Source organism: Homalodisca vitripennis, chromosome 2, assembly GCF_021130785.1.
Source record: "Homalodisca vitripennis isolate AUS2020 chromosome 2, UT_GWSS_2.1, whole genome shotgun sequence".
Lineage (NCBI taxonomy): Eukaryota > Metazoa > Arthropoda > Insecta > Hemiptera > Cicadellidae > Homalodisca > Homalodisca vitripennis.
In genome coordinates this window covers 101,592,930-101,613,904 of record NC_060208.1, presented here as the reverse complement: position 1 = coordinate 101,613,904, position 20,975 = coordinate 101,592,930, and the positions used below count along the sequence as shown (strand labels likewise).

Genomic DNA, 20,975 nt, shown 5'->3' with positions numbered 1-20,975 from the left:
TGTCATTGTAGTTGTGATGATTGATAATGTGGTGTTATAAAATGAACGCATCTCTGTTATTGAATCACTGCCAGTGTTGAGCTAGGAGGTGTAATGATAGTGCTGTTATTCTTGAGAAGTTAAAATAATTTTGTTGTGTATTTAGTACGGAATATTTAACTCATCGGTAAGTATAAATAATACACCTTAATTGTATATTATGTATTAGTGAAGATTAACATTATACTTTTCGAGGTTAGATTCTTGTAGAACCTACGAACTATTTTCATAATTTGATTATTCACATTGTGCAATCTTACATTTTGAAAGTCATTGTAATTAATAAGTTTAAATCTTTAAACTTATAAATGATTTGTTTATTGTTGTTAAACCATCTTTAATTAGATGTTTAAGTTTATTATAAAATTATTAGTTGCATTTTTGAGCTTAGTAAAATGCATGTAAACAATTAAACTACCGGTACCAGTTGAGATACCAAAACTTGATATACAGCCTACATTTTTATGTGTGATAGACATAACTTGAGATATATTTTAATGCAAATATCAGGATTAGTGGTTGATATATTAGATGTCTTCTTTCTAATTCACATTGACTTTCTTAGTGAATGTCATGGCTGTAGTATAATAAGCGGCCAGCAACACAATCAGATGATGATTATTGAATGATTTGAATTAGATGGTGATGACCACTAAAAGCAAAATATCGGACCAAGTAACGCAATAGATATTTTAAAGAACAATATGGTTTTTGCTAGCTTTCAATCTTAGAAATTAATTAATAAATAATTCGGTGCTACCCAGCGCTGATGTCAACAAAAGATAAACATCACTCGAGATAGTACCCAGGGCCTAGTATCAAGGGCTGCACCATATTGCCTGCCGGCGTGACCCCCTGTTCACGTGACAGCATACGTCACGAACATGACGACTGCCGCGTCTACCCGCTTGCCACTATGGGAGCGTTACGGTTTACACACTATTACACATCAGTAGAATAATATAATTAAGGACATCCTTATATATTCTTAAACTATGTGATCTGCTGAAACTTGCAGTATAAATATATTTCCGTTTATATCGATTTGAAAATTGTACAACCACAAAAAGACGTGTTTGAACTCCGAAATGCAATACATTGAAAGTTTTTAAGCCTTATTTTTTTGGTTAAAAACAAACTTTTAGCGGCAAATTTAAAGTAAATTAGTTTATCTATAAGTTTCATTGGAAGAATTATTAATGTTCCCTTAGGCTTTTCTATACAAATGAATAATAGAATAATTTTAGAAAGAAATAATATCCGTCGAATCTACTTTTTTCAATTTGCACACATCTTATTGGTTAATAACTATTTAAACAGTTATATGGATATGTTTGAAAATATTTTGTGACTTAACTTAGGCAATGTAAATGTCTAGCAGAACCAATGACGAAAAGATTGCAAGTCCAAATAAAATTAGTTCGTTCATTTTACAGCATTATTTTTTTACTGTTTTGTTTAAGACGTCAATACCTAAATCTACAATTATGCATGTTAATAGATTGATACCACTTAATAGTTACAGCACTCATTTATCTAGTTCAACACTGTTCTTCAGTCTTTTTTTATTGAATCCACTTCTTAGCTTTTTTAAGCTGTTTCCTCTTGCATTCTAAGTTACTATTAACGTTCTTTAATCTAATAAAAGTTCTCACTCTGGCATATACATGTATGGCTTGCTTGCAAACATTAGTTTTGTCCTCATGGTTTTGACAGTTTTTGCATGCCTTCTTAAGGTTTTAGAATGAATTTCCTTTTTTTTCGCAATGGATTTATACAATATGTCATGCTCTCTTCTCAGATTAGTTATTTTTTGTTCTAAAACATCAATGGAAAATTTCAGATTGTTGTTCTCTTCTAACAGATTCTCGCATTTTTCGCAAACAGAACTCGGTTGTACGAGGTTACTTTCGTCTAATCGGTCTGTATTTAGCGGCTCAATTCGAGGTTTTTTTGGACTTAAACTATCTAATCGTTCAATTGCGTTTTTACGAACACGTCGTTTTTCTATCCATTCATTGCGTACATCGTCATCTTCATTACTGATAGTGGGAAGTTTTATTGACGGAACAACAAAGGGCTTTAATAACAATTTCTGAGCCCTAATAAGCGATTTTTCATGTCATCAATGTAGTCAGATGGTGCAAAATGATCACTACACACATAGGCATACTTACAATTTACACTTTGATAACCAATTTTTACAGGTCTCACTGTCTTTTGGAAACTTATAGTACACTACTCGCTGTTCACTTCCTTTAGTCTTTTTAGAGTTATATGGACAAGTAGCCACACCACAACAACTCATTTTGACACTGCATAAATAGACTAAATTCACATCAAATCACTGAGGATCAACCTCAATTAAATCACTTCGGCATATGCAGCATCGTGTAAACGACAGTGCACCAATGTAACACATGTTCAACGCCAACACGGCCAGTCCCTACAAGTTGCAACGCGGTGGAGGCGCGGTGGCGGTATCTGGCCTGATCAGACCAGCGACGTCACGGCACCTCCCTCCCGCCACTCCACCTGCCGTGGCGGCACCGCTCTGAGATCAAAGAAATGGCTCAGCCCTTGTTACTAGGCCCTGATAGTACCTATCAGGGGTAGGGTACGATAAGCGGACCCGGTTTTTTATATCAAGAATGTAATCATCGATACCTAATATTCGCATCTCAAATCCTAGACTATCAATTGATAGAAAGTATCTATAGTTATCAATAATAATCATATGTTTTAAATTAAAATATGAATCTAATATTTACAGTGATCAAACAAATTATTATAACCAAAATTAGGAAAACTGGAGACGACCATATTTGCTCCTCACACAGTTACAGTTGTTTCTTTCCCACAAATTTTACATAATGGGCTTTTCCGCACGAGCCCAACATGTTGAAGTCATGAAAAACAAGTCTTATCATCTTCCAAAGCAATGTCGTGTAGTTTTCTAAAATTGACTGTCATTTTTAATAATCAAATCTTACTTATATAAAATTTAAATATTACATTAACCCTTTGAACCCCAGGCGACGAAATATCGTCGCCGAGAAGATATGCGAAGATCCCCGCGGCGACGATGTATCGTCGCCAATGAAGTTGCGAGAATCCCCGGGCGACGTAATATCGTCGCCATGGTATATGCGTTTAATACATATTTATTTGAAATCGTAAAATACTTATTTTATGAGTATTAATACATATTTATATGTATTTTATTAAAATAATAATTTTTTTATTTATTTATTTACTAATTTATTTATTTAGGTAATATCAGTGATTTTTGTGTTGTACGCCTAGAGGTTTTTACAAGTCGCATTACTTTTATATAAAAATTCAAAAAAAGTTTATTTTTAGAGATATCAATATAATTTTTTTTGTACATACACAAAACTAATTTTAGAAAAATAAAATGTGGGTGCCCATGGTAAAAATATTTCTTATTTTTTAATTAAAAAATCTTAAAATCAATTTTTTTGCCTAAAAATCTATATACATATATTTTAAAATTATTTTAATGCTGTTTAAACATTTTTTTATACTTCAGACTAATCTTTTTCTGTGTATACAATTTCATTCTGGACATTTTGGTGTGTAATACAAGACAATAGCATAAAAAATAGCAAAAGTATAAATTTTTTTACAAACAGTATGCAAAACAGCTGTTTCTGCTCCGGGGATTCTCGGTAGTTCTTAGGTCAAATGATTTTGGTACGTTTTTTCCACCATCAATATTTTGGTCTGGGGTTCAAAGGGTTAAGAGTATTATTTGAAAGTGTTTACAGCTATTAACACTTTATTATTTATTATTATTATTAAGTGTTAACGATTAATTAAATAATCTATATATCAATATATAGATTATTTAATTAATTGTTAACAATAATTAATCAGTATCGATTGATTATATCGATGGTTATGATTAAGAAATATCGTTTGCCAATTTCGATAAAAAAAACGGGTCCGTTTATCGTACCCTACCCCCTATCAGTAAAATATGAAATTCTAGAGGAGCTGATCAAAAGGGTAGGGTAAGATAAGCGGATCCGGTTTTTTATATAGAAATTGGCAAACAGTATTACTTAACCCTTTTAACCCCAGCCATTTTCCCATGGAATTGCCAGAAAGCCCATGGTGATAAGGGACCGTAGTGCAGAATTGAGGGAAAATACATCTAGTTTTCTTATTTTTGAAGATAATTTTTAGGTTTTTGTTTTAAATTGTTCACAAATAAGTGTACTTTTAGGTGTAATAGTTAAAAAGTACTTTTACAGAATGATTTGTTTTTTTTTAGAGTATATATACATAAAACAATTTATATTTTTTTTATTTTTTATGGTTTGGACATACATAAAGGGTAGAAAAAAAATTTGTAGCCCCTGAAAAATGAAGCAATTTTGTTGTACACATATTTCTTACTACATACACAAAATTTGAAGAACTTTCCTTGATAAATACAGGAGATATATCCAATTCATTGCATTGCTGCATAAGCACTTCTTCATATATTTCCACATAAACGTCAGTAAAAGTATACAGATATGTATACTTGTTTTTGCACTTTTAAAATAATAACAATTGTAAAATAACACAAACTAATTGTAATTGTAACACTAAAACTTGTTTAATTTTTCAAAAAAGTTAAAAAAATAATATAATATTTACAATATATACATTTTATATGAACAACTCAGTACATTGTCTTCAAAAATAGCACCTTCACCACTAATAATATTGTTTATCAAAGTGTTTTCACTCACTGGTAACTTTTCTCTATGACGTTTACTCTATGTTTTTGTACTAATAATACAATAAATCACACGAAAAACAACCGCTTTCAATCACGCAAACTAATTGAGGTTATAACTCAGCATACAACAACAAATGCAACTGAAGTCGTCTGACAGCCGACATTGACAAATAAACTACGCTCAACAACGACGAAATACGATGCCAATTGGAAGGTTTATTGTTTTTGCATGTAGCCTGTTTCTTCACCGACCACTATACCGAAACTGATGGCATTTGGACATATTATTAGCCAGTTACATTAAATTCTCGAGACATCCGGTATATCGGACGTTGGGGCTAAAAGGGTTAATCATAACCATCGACATAATCAATCTATACTGATTAATTATTTTGAACTATTAACTTAAATAATATATATCAACAGCTGTAAACATTTTAAATTAATACACGTAGGATAATATTTCATGTATTATTTGTAAAATTTGTGGGAGAGAAACAAGTGTAACTGTGAGAGGAGTAAATATGGTCGTCTTGAGTTTTCCTAATTTTGGTTATAATAATTTGTGTGATCACTGTAAATATTAAATACATATTTTAATTTAAAACATATGATTGTTATTGAGGACTATAGGTTCTTTTATATCGATTGATAGTCTAGGATTTGAGAGGTATGGATGATTACATTCTTTGATACAAAAAACCGGGTCCGCTAATCGTACCCTACCCAGAAGGAACCGGCCTGGGCCGATTTTTAAAAATTACAACATTCAAAACCTTAATAATAATAATAATGTTTTTCTAAAAAATGTGATAATTTATTAGTTAATTTAGATTCTTTTAAGGAGCTGCACGATTTGATAGTCTTGTGTCAGAGTGCCGGTTGGGCGGGTGGAGGGGGGAGGAGAGAGAGCAAAAATTGACGGTTTTAACTTCTTGAGCACTACTGCAAAACAAAACAAGAATGACGGTAGTATAATATTCATAAACAAAAGACTATCAATTGCTTCTAGATAGATAACCTTGGGAGACATGCATGGTATTGCTTTGGACTTTACATACAGCAATAAACACTTCAATCTTTTGGCATTGTATAGGACTTTTGATAGTAATATGGCACAATTTTTAATAGACTTACAAGAATATTATGCCAACATACATACCTAAAAATTTAATGTGTATTTTTATTGGAGATATAAATATTGACTTGCTAAAAAATGACTTCATAACTGACAGCTATTTAAACATTCTAATCGGTGCAGGACTAGTACAGTGTATAGACAAACCAACACAAGTGACAGATCACAGCAAGTCTTGTCTGGATCACGTATTTGTCAGATACCATGTTATGAAGAACGTCAAGTCAGCAGTGTTCCAGACAAGTATTACTGACCACTACAGTACTGCTCTAACTATCACTACCACTGCCACAGGCGCTATCACTGACAACGCCGTCGCCTCCCCACTTGCGTTAATCGTACTCTACTCACAGACAGTCTTATTCACTCAGACTGGAGTTCGGCCTGGGGTTGTGTTGATATCAATTCTTCCGTTTTCTGTAGTTTCACATTCATGTAATACCCACTATTCCAATAGTACTGGAATTTGATCTCTCAGAGTGAATATAAAACGATCTCAACCACTATTGCTAACTATATCTCAGAAATTCTATATCGAAATATTTCTTTAAATTTAAACAATACTAATACTTTTTGTGCGCCTTCTATTTGTATTAAAAAAAAAATATTAATAACATAATTTTTAATTTAACTGTATCTGAGGCCGAGTCACTGATAGCGACCAAATATGGACGGTTTTTACCTCTACCTCTCTGCCACTCCCCCTTCTGGACATACTTTGTCATATTGACTCCAGACATATACATTGGCATTGGCTGCATATAGTTGGAGTTGAGGCTTTGATCGATTAAACCAAACAATAATAGTTCAAACTTATCCTTTTTGGAATAATTGTTGCAATTATTATTTTTCCTTGAGCAACTCGGGACTACGCACAGGCCACATTGCCTATGTAGATCCATTTCCTTAGAGCAACCTTTCCTCAGGCAGATGAGATAAGAATTTATTATAAGAAACCTGTTTAGTTACTTTTATTCATTCCTTTAGAATTATAATAATTATTATGTGTATCTTTCCTGTTCCTGTGTATATTGTAAAATCTTGATGAAGATAAACTAATTCATACATTCTTTCATTAACATCTTGAAACCAAGAAAGACACAGTAAATCATCTTACAGTGTTATTTTTTATAGTTAGTTTGGATAGTTATTTAGTTTCTAAAGTTAAATATAGTTAGTTATATATAGTTTAATATAGTTAGTTATATAGTTAGTTGCTTTCTGGTTAGTATTTTGGGGGTTATTTGTTTTTAACAATATTGGACTGCAATTCCATATCGAATGACAGAAAAAGTTGTGTAGAATATCAAAATATAATTATCGATGTCTAAAATCGATACAGAACATAATAACATCGATTTTATTGTACTATATAGGCCTACAAATTTATTATTTATTTTTTCCTTATACAAAACCGTGAGGAATTTTTAGTCCAGGAAACAACAAGAGTTCAAATCTGTGTAATTTGTATGGTTATTTTGTATAGTGCCTTAATTTGTTTACTTCTTTGAATATTTTTATTTAATACCTGTTGATAAAACAGATATAAACAAAACAATTTAATACTGATTTTTAAAAAGTGATAATTTTTTGTTTGATTAAATTTTAGTGAAATTGATATATATATCAATAATTATAGCTTCATATTACATTTATGTGTTTGGTGACCCAATACAGAACTGAAGCCAAATATTGTTACAAAATTTACATAGATCTACATTCTGTTTAGAAAATGTACTGTAGACTTAGGTTTAAGTAGCTTATTTATCTAACATTTTATGAACAAGTGACCACTGACAAATACTAAAACTTAAAATACAGAAAATGTTTGTAAATTAAAGAAATTTATTAAACATAGGTATTATATTAAATACAGGGACTGTATAAATTTATAAAGCAGTTATAATTACAAATTAGTTACAAGTTAGTAATTTTTGTAAATTTTTTACAACTGCAATATTGTATCAACAAGTTGTTTTACTATCTTGGAATGTATTACCAAGTGAACATCTTTAAAAATTATATTTAAGATGATGTTAAGTGTTATAAAGATAAAATAAATGAACAGAATACAATATAATATGTAAAATATCCTGACCTCATCCACTATTTCAGTTACATGATTTAAAACTATTCCACGTTTGGTTTTTAGAAAATTGGTCATGTTGTAACTTATATAGAAGTAATGGAATAAAGCAAAATTGACTGTTGACTGAAAAACATTGAGGATAAAATGTTGATTGTCCACCCACTACTCTGCTTCTTGTCCAACCTGAAGAGGGTTTGAGGCACACACTAGACTGAACTTGCTTTTTAGATGCATTCTTGAGGAACGCTTTTTGTTCCTACTGGACATATTTTGCAATAGAAGGTTATGTTTGTCAGATTTAGAAAAGTTGTCTGTAGATGTCTGGTTTAGGAAATTTGCTCTGTATAGCAGTGTGCATTACACTTAGTGTTAGGGTCCTATAGCTCCATAGTAGTTGTTATCAGTTATGTCACTTATGACCCCAGAAAAGTCTGTAGAGCAGTGTGCATTACACTTAGTGTTAGTGTCACACAGATAGTAGTTGTCATCAGTTATGTCAGTTGTGTCCCCAGAAAAGTTATCTGTATAGCAGTGTGCATTACACTTAGTGTTAGGGTCATACTGCTCTATAGTAGTTATCATCAGTTTCAGGCCGAAAGTTTCCATGTGCTCTCCTATATGCGCGAGAGGAAGTATAGGCCTACTCGGTGCGGCCATGGTAGCCGATTGATCCGATTTTTTAACATGCTACTTCCCTATTCATCAGTTGTGTCCCTAGAAAAGTGGTCAATAGAGCAATGTGAAATACACTCAGTGTTAGGGTTATACAGCTCCATAATAGTTGTTGTAATCAGGTATGCCAGTTTTGTTCTCATAAAAATTGTCTATAGAGCTATGTACATACTCTTAGTTTTAGGATTCTCGTATTAAGTATAGAATTATATACAGTACTCCCTCTGTAACACGGCACTTCACCAATCCGACCCTGCCTGTGATGTAGTGCTTTTACACAGGGAGTCAATCACTACTTGTTACAGTCATTATCACATTCGATTCATTTGTATCGGAGTAGTACTGACTGTATGTGCAAACAAAAAACTTAATCTCTTATAAATAAAAATGAAATTTTGTTACAGAAAAGTGATATTCTCTCTAGTTGGAGATAGCCAACTATAATTTTATATCAAGAAGAATAAAGATGTATAAATTATATTATATATATATATATATATATATATTATATCAAAAATATCATAAATATCAAGAATATTATTTATTCTTGATATTTACAAGAATGATGTAGTTGTAAGCTTATTTCTTGAGATATTTTGAAGGAAAATCTGGTTTCAGTTATTTTTGTGTGTATGCCTGTTTATTTGTGTGTGCTATACCAAATTTTATGTTATTCAATATTGAAGTATTTTAGAATCTAAATGCGTTTTTTATTGATTTTCCAGTAATCAGACAGTAAGCCTACTCTGGATCAATATCTGCCGAATTACTGATAAAGTATTGTATTAGGTATAAGTATACCTACCTACTTTTGAGAATAAATAACTATTCTGGGAACTATTTTATTCTTTCTTGTATTTAGATGGATTGGGTTTAGAAATAAGATTAATAAAAATCCTTACTTAAGCTTAAATAAAGCTATACTGTACATGACAGTTTCTTCATTATAACCTATTTTAATTTATCATTATAAGGCAAGGAACAAGTTAATAAGTTAGAAAACTGCTTTTCTTGAAGGAAATTTTTTGGCATAGTTTCTGACCAATGTGATCTGTGGTTAGTGTTTTATGGCCCTTCATGACTATAAAATTTGTTGATAAGGTATCAGGCTGGTTTTCTGATCTGTGCATCATTTATCAATCATAAATAAACAAATGTATTGTGCTGATATTAACAATATATGACAAGTTACCAAAATATTAGTTTAAAAAAATTTGAATGTCCGTTTTGTATCAAAATAGAAATTTGTGTTCTATTACTTTCTGCAACTCTTTTTTTAGTGTTAGACAATGTTCTGGAACTCCCCATGTTACATTTTAGTTATTTAAAAATGTATTATTGTGTTCACTTTCAGTCATTCAACTCGTGTCTCCTCTCTCAAACAACATCATTACTAGGTCTATTTGTCACTCTCTTATTACCCTCCCCCCCCCCTATCTTCTCTAAATAATAATTAGAAATGTGCATATTTTACTTGTAACCATACTGCGACTTTGTCTAGGTATAGTTAAGTCATTTTAATCTACTTTCTTTTTAAAATCTCAACTTTTCCCGTTAAAAATTGATTTTTGTAAATCCAAATCTCATTTTTAAAGATTATTTTAAGTATCTGATCTGATAAGGACAGATAGATTTTAATGAAATAAGATACAGGGTAAACATCTTGTCTTCCAATAGATAATACAACATCTATCTTGAGAAGCAAGGTGTGCTTAAATGTTACAGTACCATAGATGTGTAGTAAAAATCCAAATGAATGTTATTTTATTTTAAAGTCACTCAACTGAGTAATTTTGATGTGATTAGAGCGAATTTACATGGAGATTACTGGCTTTTTACCCATGGCATGCCACACATTTCCCCATGGGATTTTGTTAGACAATTCTTTTTTAAATGTTATCACAAGCGTTCTGTTATAACTAGTGGTCATTTGTAGTTAAATATCTAAAACTACTTCAGGTTCATTGATATAACTTTAAAGGTCAATCATGCCCATCAACAATTCTGAAAATTCAAAAACCACAATTTAAAAATTTGTTTGGAAAAAAACGTTTCAAATAATTCAATGAAGCCACCAGATATTTGCATTTGCACATAACACAGTAGATTGGATTTAAGAAATCACTGATATTCTCTACTCATAGTTTATTAATACAACTCCATTCAAAATTAAAATAGTAATTGAAGCATTTTTGCAAATAGTAATGCGTTTCTGTAGATTTGAAACATGAATGTCTGTTGTCACTGACAAATTGAGTTGTCACTTGACATCCAAAGTGAAGGAGACAAAGCGTGTTGGCAACACTGCCAGTGGACAGTTTTAGCCTCAGGTAACAGAGTCAAGACCATCGCATAGACTGGCCCATTTACTGTGCAAATGCTGAGTAACTGACCTCCAAGCCTTTGTACACTTGTTGGCTTTAAAATACTCAAGTAAATTATTCTGATTTATTACAATTATCATTAACAAGAGGAAATTCCTGTGTGATTAAATATTTGAAAGCATTTATTAAAACTAACTGCAGTAGATATTTCTATAAAGTCCACACACTGCTAGTTTTAATAAATATCGCTACAAGGAAGTTTCTTTACAATAAGGAATGTCAGTCAATGTTTTTTTTTTTTAGTTGTTTCTTGTGATCTGTAGAAATATAGTATTTTAACTATATCTTCAACTTTCTACAGAACAATGCTAAATATTTTAGTAGTCTTATCCAAAATGGATATCAAATTCCAATTATTATGCTTCAGAAATATTTTGCAGCAGAATTGCAAAGGAATTTTTTTTCTAAAATATTGTAAACTTTGGTTATGTATTTAAATTTTAAACTATAAGTTTGAAATTAAAGTTCTAGGATTATTCCTTCCATTAGGAGATAATCAATAAACTAGACTATTTGTGATTGTATTTTTGTAGTTTAACTAATTTCATAGAAGATTTCTAATGTAAATATTTTACAAAATAAAGTACCATGTTTCGAGAACTAGAATCTGTCCTCTTCTTCAGGCATCATAAAATTTAAGGCATAAGGTTAAACATGCAAAAAAGTAGAAATAAATCAACATATGGCAATGAACTCATTGAATTTAAACTTGACAGCAAAAACATACTAAAAAACCAAGCATATGCCTGGAAATCTATAAGAGTCGGGAGAAGTACAAGCCAAACTATTTAAAAATACAAAAACACAACACATGCTACTGCCAGAGAAGGTAAGTAGAGACTGAGAAAAATCAGCATCAGCACATTCAAAGGCTGTACAACATAGTCTTTCTAAAATACTACCTGATTTTAAAAAGATTTTGAGTGATTTTTTTTATTCTATTAACAAAATATCTTGAACATAACCATCCCCTAGGTGATCAACAACATGGTTGTCGGAAAGTAAAATCAACAATAACGGCTGGAGTATATTTTGTCCAATCTATAATCGATAAAAGATAAAGGATATCTTATTTTACCAGGCAAAGTTAGGGCTAAGAAGCCCCCTCTAGCACTTAACATGGAGACCAACAGATTAAAGATGACTTCTGAACCACCAAACCGTGGTGGACCTTACCAAAGCGTTTGATAGTGTTTCACATAGTTCACTTTAAGACTAATTAAAGAATATTGGAGTGTAAGGCAAGGTGGTGGTGCAGTGGGCCTTAGTTGTAGTGAGTTAAAAAAACCATTTAGTAAAAAAGAGATGAAAGAATTGTAAAAATTTGCGACAGACAGATTCAGTTAACAAGATTTTTTTCAGAAATGTAAATTTTAACTGTCCATAGTTTGTACATATTTGAATGTATACTAAGAAACTTACTGGGTTTTCAATAACTAACAATAGCTGTAATTAAAATACACAATTTAACTTTAAATTGATAAACATAGTTTGGAATTTTATACTACAAAAACTTCTTATACTGGACAAAAGTTCCTATCAGTAAGTATTACCAAATTCAATAAAATCAGAACAAAAAATTATTAAATTTCAAAAACGTTTAAAAATACATTTCATGAAGTCTCCTGTTACTTTATTGAGACATTTTTTAATCAGAATGCTTACTAAAGAGGTAGTAACCTCCATAATTGGTTACAAAGTTATTTTGTTTTACCAAATAATATTGGTTGAAGATTCTTGGACTGTTACATTTTGTTTAGGTTAAACATAGTAATAGTAACCTTATTTTGGACTTTTTCCATAAATATATTTTTGGGTCTTTTAACTTTTGTAAGTATACCAGGTAATTTAAGGAAAGATTAGAAATATTCATATTTAACTAAAACCTTTAGTAGTATAAAGAAATAAACTGTTCTACCAATGTATACAGTAAAAATACTAAATTTTATTCCCCTTCTTCATCGCTACTGTTATTTTCACCTTTGATTGTGGGCCAAATATATATTAGTGTGTACTAAAAGTATTTTACATCATTAGGAATGAAATGAAAGATTTTCTTGAGGTCTTTAATATTTTATATTGATAGGAATATGCTCTAGATAAGCTAGATTTCTCGGCAATACAAAAGGTAAAATAGTAAACTCATTTGTAATGAAACAGATTACATTTTATCACCTGTTGCTAAGAGACACAGTTCCTGTCACCAGATTCGCTGGTATTATTTAGTGGAAAAAGCACCACATATATGGCGTGGGTTGTGGAGTTTTTACAATGAACACAGATTTCTAACAAACCTTTAGAAATTACCATCTTGTTAAAAGTTAAAATTCTTACACCATTTTAGAATTCTTTGTGACAGTTATGAAAAAAATCTATTTTGTAAAGATTTTGGTTCTTGAGTTGTAACAATAAATTAATGATTCAAATAAGGTCTGAAACGTTCAACCATTTAAAAGTCAAGGTTGGGTAGGAGGACTTTTGGAATACCTAATGTATCTTAAATTACCTTTGTTTAGCCTGATACAATACAATACAATGGTAATGCTGTACTGAGTGTTATATTATAGCACTAGGAGGACTGTCAGTGCTCCGTGCACTCAGATTGCGTGCTTGAGCCCTGGCGTCAGGTGCGTTCGATAAATTAGCCGTGTTGATGACATCAATGCAATCCCAGGTTGTTGCCAATAGTTGTGGATTTCTATTTATAGATCGCCCACAATCAGTGGAGGTGGACAGGGGAATAGAGGAATGGAGGGGGCTGTCCGGTGTCCAAGCTTGACTGCATTGAGATTCCAAATCTCCGAGTTGGAACGTAAAACCAGTTTGGTTTATTTTAAGTTAGTGGTGACAGTATTGTTCTGTTAGTTTTCATTTTGGATTAGTGTAAAGGCTTTTATCTTTCTAAAGGTAGGTTAAAAAAATTATACTTGTAATTTAATGCACTTTTTGTATCAATCCAATACATTTTACAATTTATTTAAAAAACGTGTTACCATCAAGTTTTAAATTATTAGCCAGGTAGCTATTTAAAATGTTTTGTCTGTAACAATCTTTTTTGTTAATTTATTACTATATTTTAAAATTACATTTTACTACTTGGTGATGTATACTATAATAATTAGTTGAATCGACATCCAAAAAATCTTTCTAAATTTCTCCTTTTATCAACATTGATTTTTGCTATTTCAGTTTCTAAAACATTTTAAATTACTAATAAAGGAACTATTATAATTTTTTGTTGAATTAGGAAGCAAATAGACCTTTCTATAAAGTTTTATATAACAGGTGGTCATTTTTTATAAAATCATCAGAATATACAAGAGCATTTAAATCAAACAAATTATTACATTAATAAAAAGTGTGTCTTTAAATATGATTTTAAACAGACTAAATAGTAAAATAATTTCAGGTCAAACAGGTTAGTCATTCATACTTACTACAAATGTTCTAACAGTACTTGTGAAAACTAAAACATAAAACTTTGAACACATGGGATATTTATGTTTAACAACTATCCATTTTTTATGCCAAATATTTTTTTTGATTTATATTATTATTATATTGTCATCCTTGTGAGCTATTTTCAAAATTTAAAGTGTATTGTTGTGTTTGCAAAGTTGCTTTAAAATCAATTGTAAAATATGCACTTAACAGAGAGATAGCAAACTATTTAAAAATAAAAACTAATTAAAAGGCTTAAAGATACTATTTGAAAAAGTCAGAAAATTAGTTGATTACTCAAACTATTGTTGCATAAAAACGAGTGTTTTATTTGATTTTTTATCTATAAGAAAGGTATGAAAATCTCAATCAGAATGGTCCAAACAATATTCTTTAATGTTTTTAAAGATTACATTTTGTCAGAGTTTTTGTATCTCAATTCACTTTCAGTGTTATTATTTTTTTTAAAGCAGAATTACTACTTTGCTTGTTTATAGAAGTTCATTAAATTCATTATAGATTTGTTGATTTAATAGACTTCAAGTTATTGATGAATGTGAATGACAGTAGATATCTTTTATATAGTCTTGTTAATATCTGAGATTCATTCCGAAAAAGGCCATTAATCAATAGCTTATTGATAATGGAAAGAAATGGACTTATTTACTAGAATGGTCCACCACTGACTATCTATTTAAACTAAATTGGGAATATTTTGCTTGCATCAGGACAACTTAATGAACGTCGAGAAGTGGCACATCTCGGTCATACTGTTATGTATCCTGATCTGTGGGGGATTGGGACGTTGAAGGGAAAATGTCACAGGCTGTATAGTTATAGTATGTAAAGGCTAGACATATTATGTAATAACCACTTTGTTTGCACAAGGCAACTATATACTGTGTGTTTGTTACCAGGTCTCTGTAAGCCACAAAATGTCAGAGGAAGGAGTCCCGGTGTTACTGTACATCTACGATCTCAGTAAAGGACTTGCCGACCAGATCTCTACTTATATATTGGGTAAGTACATGTTGAGTTTTGTTTGTTAAAAGAGTTTTATCGTTTTTCTTATTAACATTAGTTCTAGTGGCCTTAAATGTAGTCTAAATTCTTTTCTTTCTCATTTAAATGCTGCCCTTGGTAACTAAGAGGTTGTTAGCTTTTGAATTTATCATCCAGGAACCTGGCTTTGAATTCTGGTTAAGGCATGGTATTTTTCCACAGTAACAGATGATCATCTGGGCCTATCCTGAATTGATGTGCTAAACTGTTCTGGGCTAGAGCTTCAGATCATTCATAGAAATAAAACAAAATATTTATAAGTGCCTTCAGCTGACTAATTTTTAAATGCTTAAAAAATACATTTTTCACATTTGTTGACTGTGTTTCAGATCATTCATAGAAATAAAAAAAATTATTTATAAGTGCCTTCAGCTGACTAATTTTTAAATGCTTAAAAAAATACATTTGTCAAATTTGTTGACTGTGTGATTTATTGTGGCAATGCAAACATGCCAAAGGAGGCTGGTACTTCTGGTAAACTCTTATTTAAGTAGTTTACAAACTAAAGCAGTAATGGGAAAGATGATTATGCCAGTTGTGCATTTGTAGGAAGGACTAATTAATGGTTTACATAAAGTAATAGAATAGAAGATTTCCACTTTCCATCTATGAAATTTTGGCAAGTAACCTACCATTGAAATTGGTCTAAAGTTGGATTGTTATTTATAGTTACCAGCTGTTAGTTAAACACAAAATCGTGTCCTACATTAATCAGCTGTTTACACTTACCCATTCCTACGTTTGTTCTAGTAACAAAAGACCAATTTAGAGAAAACAGGTGTGAAACCTACGATTGATGATTGTTATATAAAAGTTTCTCTCTGATTTTCTTAGTGTGTGGCACATCTACACAGGGTATAAAGTACAACATTTTTGTACCATCATTGATTTTTCACCTGTAATGATTGATTTTGTAATAAATAAGTCATATTATTTCTTACATGCAGTAGGCCTAAACATAAAATTACAGTCAACATGTAGACTTAGAATATCAAAATGAGGTTTTCAAGTAAAAACATTTTTATCTGTGTTTTTAAGGTCAGAGTTTGAGTTTGTCACTTTTGATAAATAATGTCTTGATGGAGCACAATTTGTAAGATTTGATTTTTAAAATTCTCACTTTATTATTAATTATTTGTGTCTAATGTTAATAAACTATGAGTAAAAATGTTTGGCCCAATCATTATGCAACAAAAATTAAAATTGCCATTATATTTGATGGATTATTACACATTGTAGACTCCAGTCTTAATCTTATTAAGATCTGTAAATTAATATACAAATTGGATGATATTTACATTTCAACTTGAAAATATAACTGGCTAGTTATATGGATCATGTCCCTGAGTTGCATCTTAATAGTACTACATGGTAGCAGTTTCTATTGTATATTTATGCCAGGGTTCACTCTTATAAATGACAAAATTATTCTTTAACCATTATATTTTTTATGCACAATCAATCATACACATTCAGGCATCAAACATGTTCAATTATATAGATGGTTTCAAAGAAAACTAAAAATTGTTTGAAAAAATTAAACTTAATTGAAACGATAGTATAGTAGACACAAGAACTAGATAATTGTTACATTCCAAATTCAGGAGTTCTCTGTCATGATTTCTTTTAAGAAATGCGACTGTGTTAAATAAATAAAAAACACACATTCAAGTCACTTTATTGGCCACAACTTTTACTATAAAATTGTATTTTATGGTTTTGCGTTTAGTAAAAGTAAAATATTTTATTTCATATAATAGAAATATAATTTTTTTAAATTTAAGTAGATTTCCTTCTCTTTTTACCGGTTGAAAGTAAAAAATATAAAAGCTCTCAATATTATTTGTGTTTATATTGTCCTTAACAATCAGTTCACGTAATTTAATTCGAGAGGTGATTTTATATGTGTGAAAGAAGCACAACTTTTACTATAACATTGTATTGTATGGTTTAGCGTTTAGTAAAAATAAAATATTTTATTTCATATTATAGAAATATAATTTATTTAAATTTAAGTAGATTTCCTTCTCTTTTTACCAGTTGAAATTAAAAAATATAAAAGCTCTCAATATTATTTGTGTTTATATTGTCCTTAACAATCAGTTCACGTAATTTAATTCGAGAGGTGATTTTATATGTGTGAAAGAAGCAACAAATTGAATATCATTTTGCTTTTATTTAGTATTTTGATTACTGTTTTTGGGAACTATTTAAATAATATTTGAGTCCAGACAAACTGTTGCCAAGTATCCAAAATTATTTATGTCACTAAGAGTTTGGGAACATTCCCAAAATTATTTTCAAGTTATTTTGGGTTGTTTTCCACCATCCTTAACAGTTATTTATATATTCTGTTTTGGAACAAAGTGACATAAATGTGATTTTTTATTTATTGCATGGCTCAGGATTACTACGGCTATGACTATTTGTGAACGAAATTTTCACATTAATCTTGAAAATAGAAAAATATGTTATTCGTACAATAGGAACTATATTTTAACCTCCATATGCTTAACAAAGAAGCTAGTTTTGTGTGTATGTTTTCTTTTTCAATTAATTATAATTTTATATATATATATATATACATTAAATTGTATAAATGGCAATAGCCTTATTTTTCAATAAACATTGAATCACAAAAAGTACTTGCTCCGCCGGGAGTCGAACCCGGATCTCTCATATATATATATATATTTGCACGTTGACCATTATCAAAACAATATTATGTAAGATAAATTTGTTGTGGGCCTTTTAATAAGAGCACCATGAGAGAGAGCTGTGTTTTCATAGTTTTTGGTTGGCAGGAAATTATTTCTTTTTATATATGTAGTGAAACTTAGACAATTTGAAGCTCTGGGAACCAATTAAAAAATTTCAAATGATCCAAGATTTTGAATGATGTAGATTGTCATTACTGTACTAGCTTTTACTCATGGTTTCGCACACAATCTCCAAAATCAAAGTTCCTAGCCTACTTAGCACTATGATAAAATATGGTGCAGCGCTATATTTTTTAACAGGCTTAGATCAGGTACATATTATTTTAGTGTTCACGTTTAGGAGGATCAGAGGTCAACCTACTTATCAGTTTTGTGCATATATTTTAATGTAAAAATATGTATAAAGTTTACAAAAACAAAAGTCATAGAGTATTTAAGAACTAATACATTTTCGTAAGACTCGTAAAAAGAATAAATTGCTGAAATTAGGACAACAACCAGTTCATTTTACACATTAACTTCATTCAGGTAGCTAATGAAGTCGTCAGTTCATACTATGTCCTTCACAGGTCATAGTTATTCAGGTGGTAGGTTAAGATCTGTGGTCTAATTTCTTCTCCAGGTAAATTGAATTTATGTTGTGAGATTTTTTGAAGGTTGTCTGAAGCTCTATCCTAGAAATAGAAAGAATACATGTTTTTTCAAACTTATAGAAAGATTAGCTTTCTGAAAATAGATGTTTTTATGAGTCAAACAATATATTCAATATGAGTAATCAATACAAAGTGAGAGCTAAGAGTAAGGATACATGCATAAGAATGACGAATCTATTTTTCCTTACTTAGCGTTTAAAGTGAGATGTGGTGCAGTAGTGAACCGTTTACTCTTGTAAATAGTAAATATGTTTAGGTGGTAAAGGTAATTAAAAATGGTAATTTAGTTGGTCATTGAAAAAGCTAAATATATCTAAATAAAAATAGTTGAATTTAATTTTATTCAAAGCTTCCATTAACTTGAGTTTGAGAATTCAGAAGAACAAAGCTAAACAGTGATCTGGAGCCAAGTAATGCTAACAAGACGCAAATAAACGTGCCGACAAAAATGTCTCATAAAACGAGGAATTTGTTTGTGCACAGCATTACAGCAGTAGATGTGAAACAGAACTTGTATTTACTCGGCTGGGTGAACTGTGTAAACAACCAGCGAACTTGTGTTGCCACGTCGTTATATTTATAGAGCGAGAATTGGACTTGAAAGTGAATTGGGCGTGATGGAAGTGAAGCTGGGCCAATCGTGTCACGGCTACTGTACCTAGATCAAGGCTGGGACATGCGACGGCCATGTGAATGATGGTGGATTACTTCAGTCAAGTACAGAACAAAACAAATGGTGAACCTATTCCAGTCTGCATTAGCTGTTCGGGTACAAGGTTACAGTGCACTTCTGAGAACATCCTCTCTAAGTGCTGTGAATTAATGTTGAAATACTTAAGTGCTTGTGTCATGCTACGATTGTGGGAACAACCACACATCAGTTACAATTACCAATTCCACTAAAATTTTGTATAATTTGACACTGATCAGACAACACAGACATTGTCTTTTGTTAACAGACATTTGTTTATTTTACCACCTTCTTATATTTTTAAAATTCTTTAATTATTTTGATTTTTGTCCAAAAAGAAAAATCAAGAAAAATAAATCTCTTAACATTTTACTTTCTTATTTTTTATCACAAAGTTTTGCAAGATGCCTTATTTCAAAAGTATGACTCATATACACCAAAATATCTTTGTTATAAAATGTGTATATTTTTGTAAATGACTGGATTTTGAACGTTCTTTAAATGTTGGGACTTTTTCATTGAGTAATCAAAAATAATACTTAAAAAAATTTAATATGGTATTTGAATGTGTAAAAATTGTACCTCTAAAACTAGATATCTGACAAAAATCTATAACCCAAAACAAAGGAGTAAACTGGTTTAAGGTATAGTAATTATCGTATAAAATATAAAATTTGTAATCAGCATATAAATAAATGATGTATTGTTAAAAAATGTAAGATAACATAATATATAGATGAAGATAAAAATCAATGTGATGGAAAATGTTGAACCTATTCCAGTCTGCATTAGCTGCTCGGAAACGAGGTTACAGTGCTCTTCTGAGAACAGCACAGTGTTCCTCCTTAAGTGTTATGAATTAATATTGGAATACTGAAGTGCTTGTGTAATGGTACGATTGTGGGAACAACCACACATCAGTTACAATTACTTCCTAATTCCACTCAGATCTTTCATTGTCCAAGGTTTTAGGTAAAACATCGCTTGTTCTGAGATTGCTATAGTTTTACATCAATAATGAGTCAGAGGACATAAGAGAGAAAAGCCTCTTGAAATTTTTAAATTTAACTAAATCAACAAATGACATTTTCAACTTAACTATCTTGAAACAACGATGTGGTATAATTTATGTCGTTTTACAGTACTAAAGGTTTTCCGCATGGTCTTTTATTTTTAGACTACGCCACAAGAAACTATGTTCAAGAATTGATGTATTGTCTTACAAAAATCAAATGCTTTAAATATCCTGGAATAATTATTTAGTGATTAAAGTAAAGTTCTTAGAGATGGCAGAAAATTGTTTCTTTATAGTTTGCAGACCATATGGAGT

At 30.6% G+C, this 20,975-nt stretch overlaps 1 protein-coding gene across 8 annotated transcripts in view; it reads left to right on the top strand.

Annotated features, from left to right (window-relative positions):
• Window positions 1-20,975, top strand: part of LOC124354464 — a 79,336-nt gene continuing 58,361 nt past the window's right edge. For 5 of the 8 annotated variants that reach the window (XM_046804931.1, XM_046804934.1, XM_046804933.1 and 2 more), the window contains exons 1-2: window positions 15,321-15,347; window positions 15,437-15,539. In XM_046804931.1, coding sequence (XP_046660887.1) covers window positions 15,336-15,347; window positions 15,437-15,539 — 115 coding nt within the window. In that variant the 5' untranslated portion in view covers window positions 15,321-15,335. Of the gene's footprint in view, window positions 167-13,835; window positions 13,986-15,237; window positions 15,359-15,436; window positions 15,540-20,975 lie in introns of those variants that run through there. The other 3 variants (XM_046804928.1, XM_046804929.1, XM_046804930.1) reach the window with 3 other exon arrangements.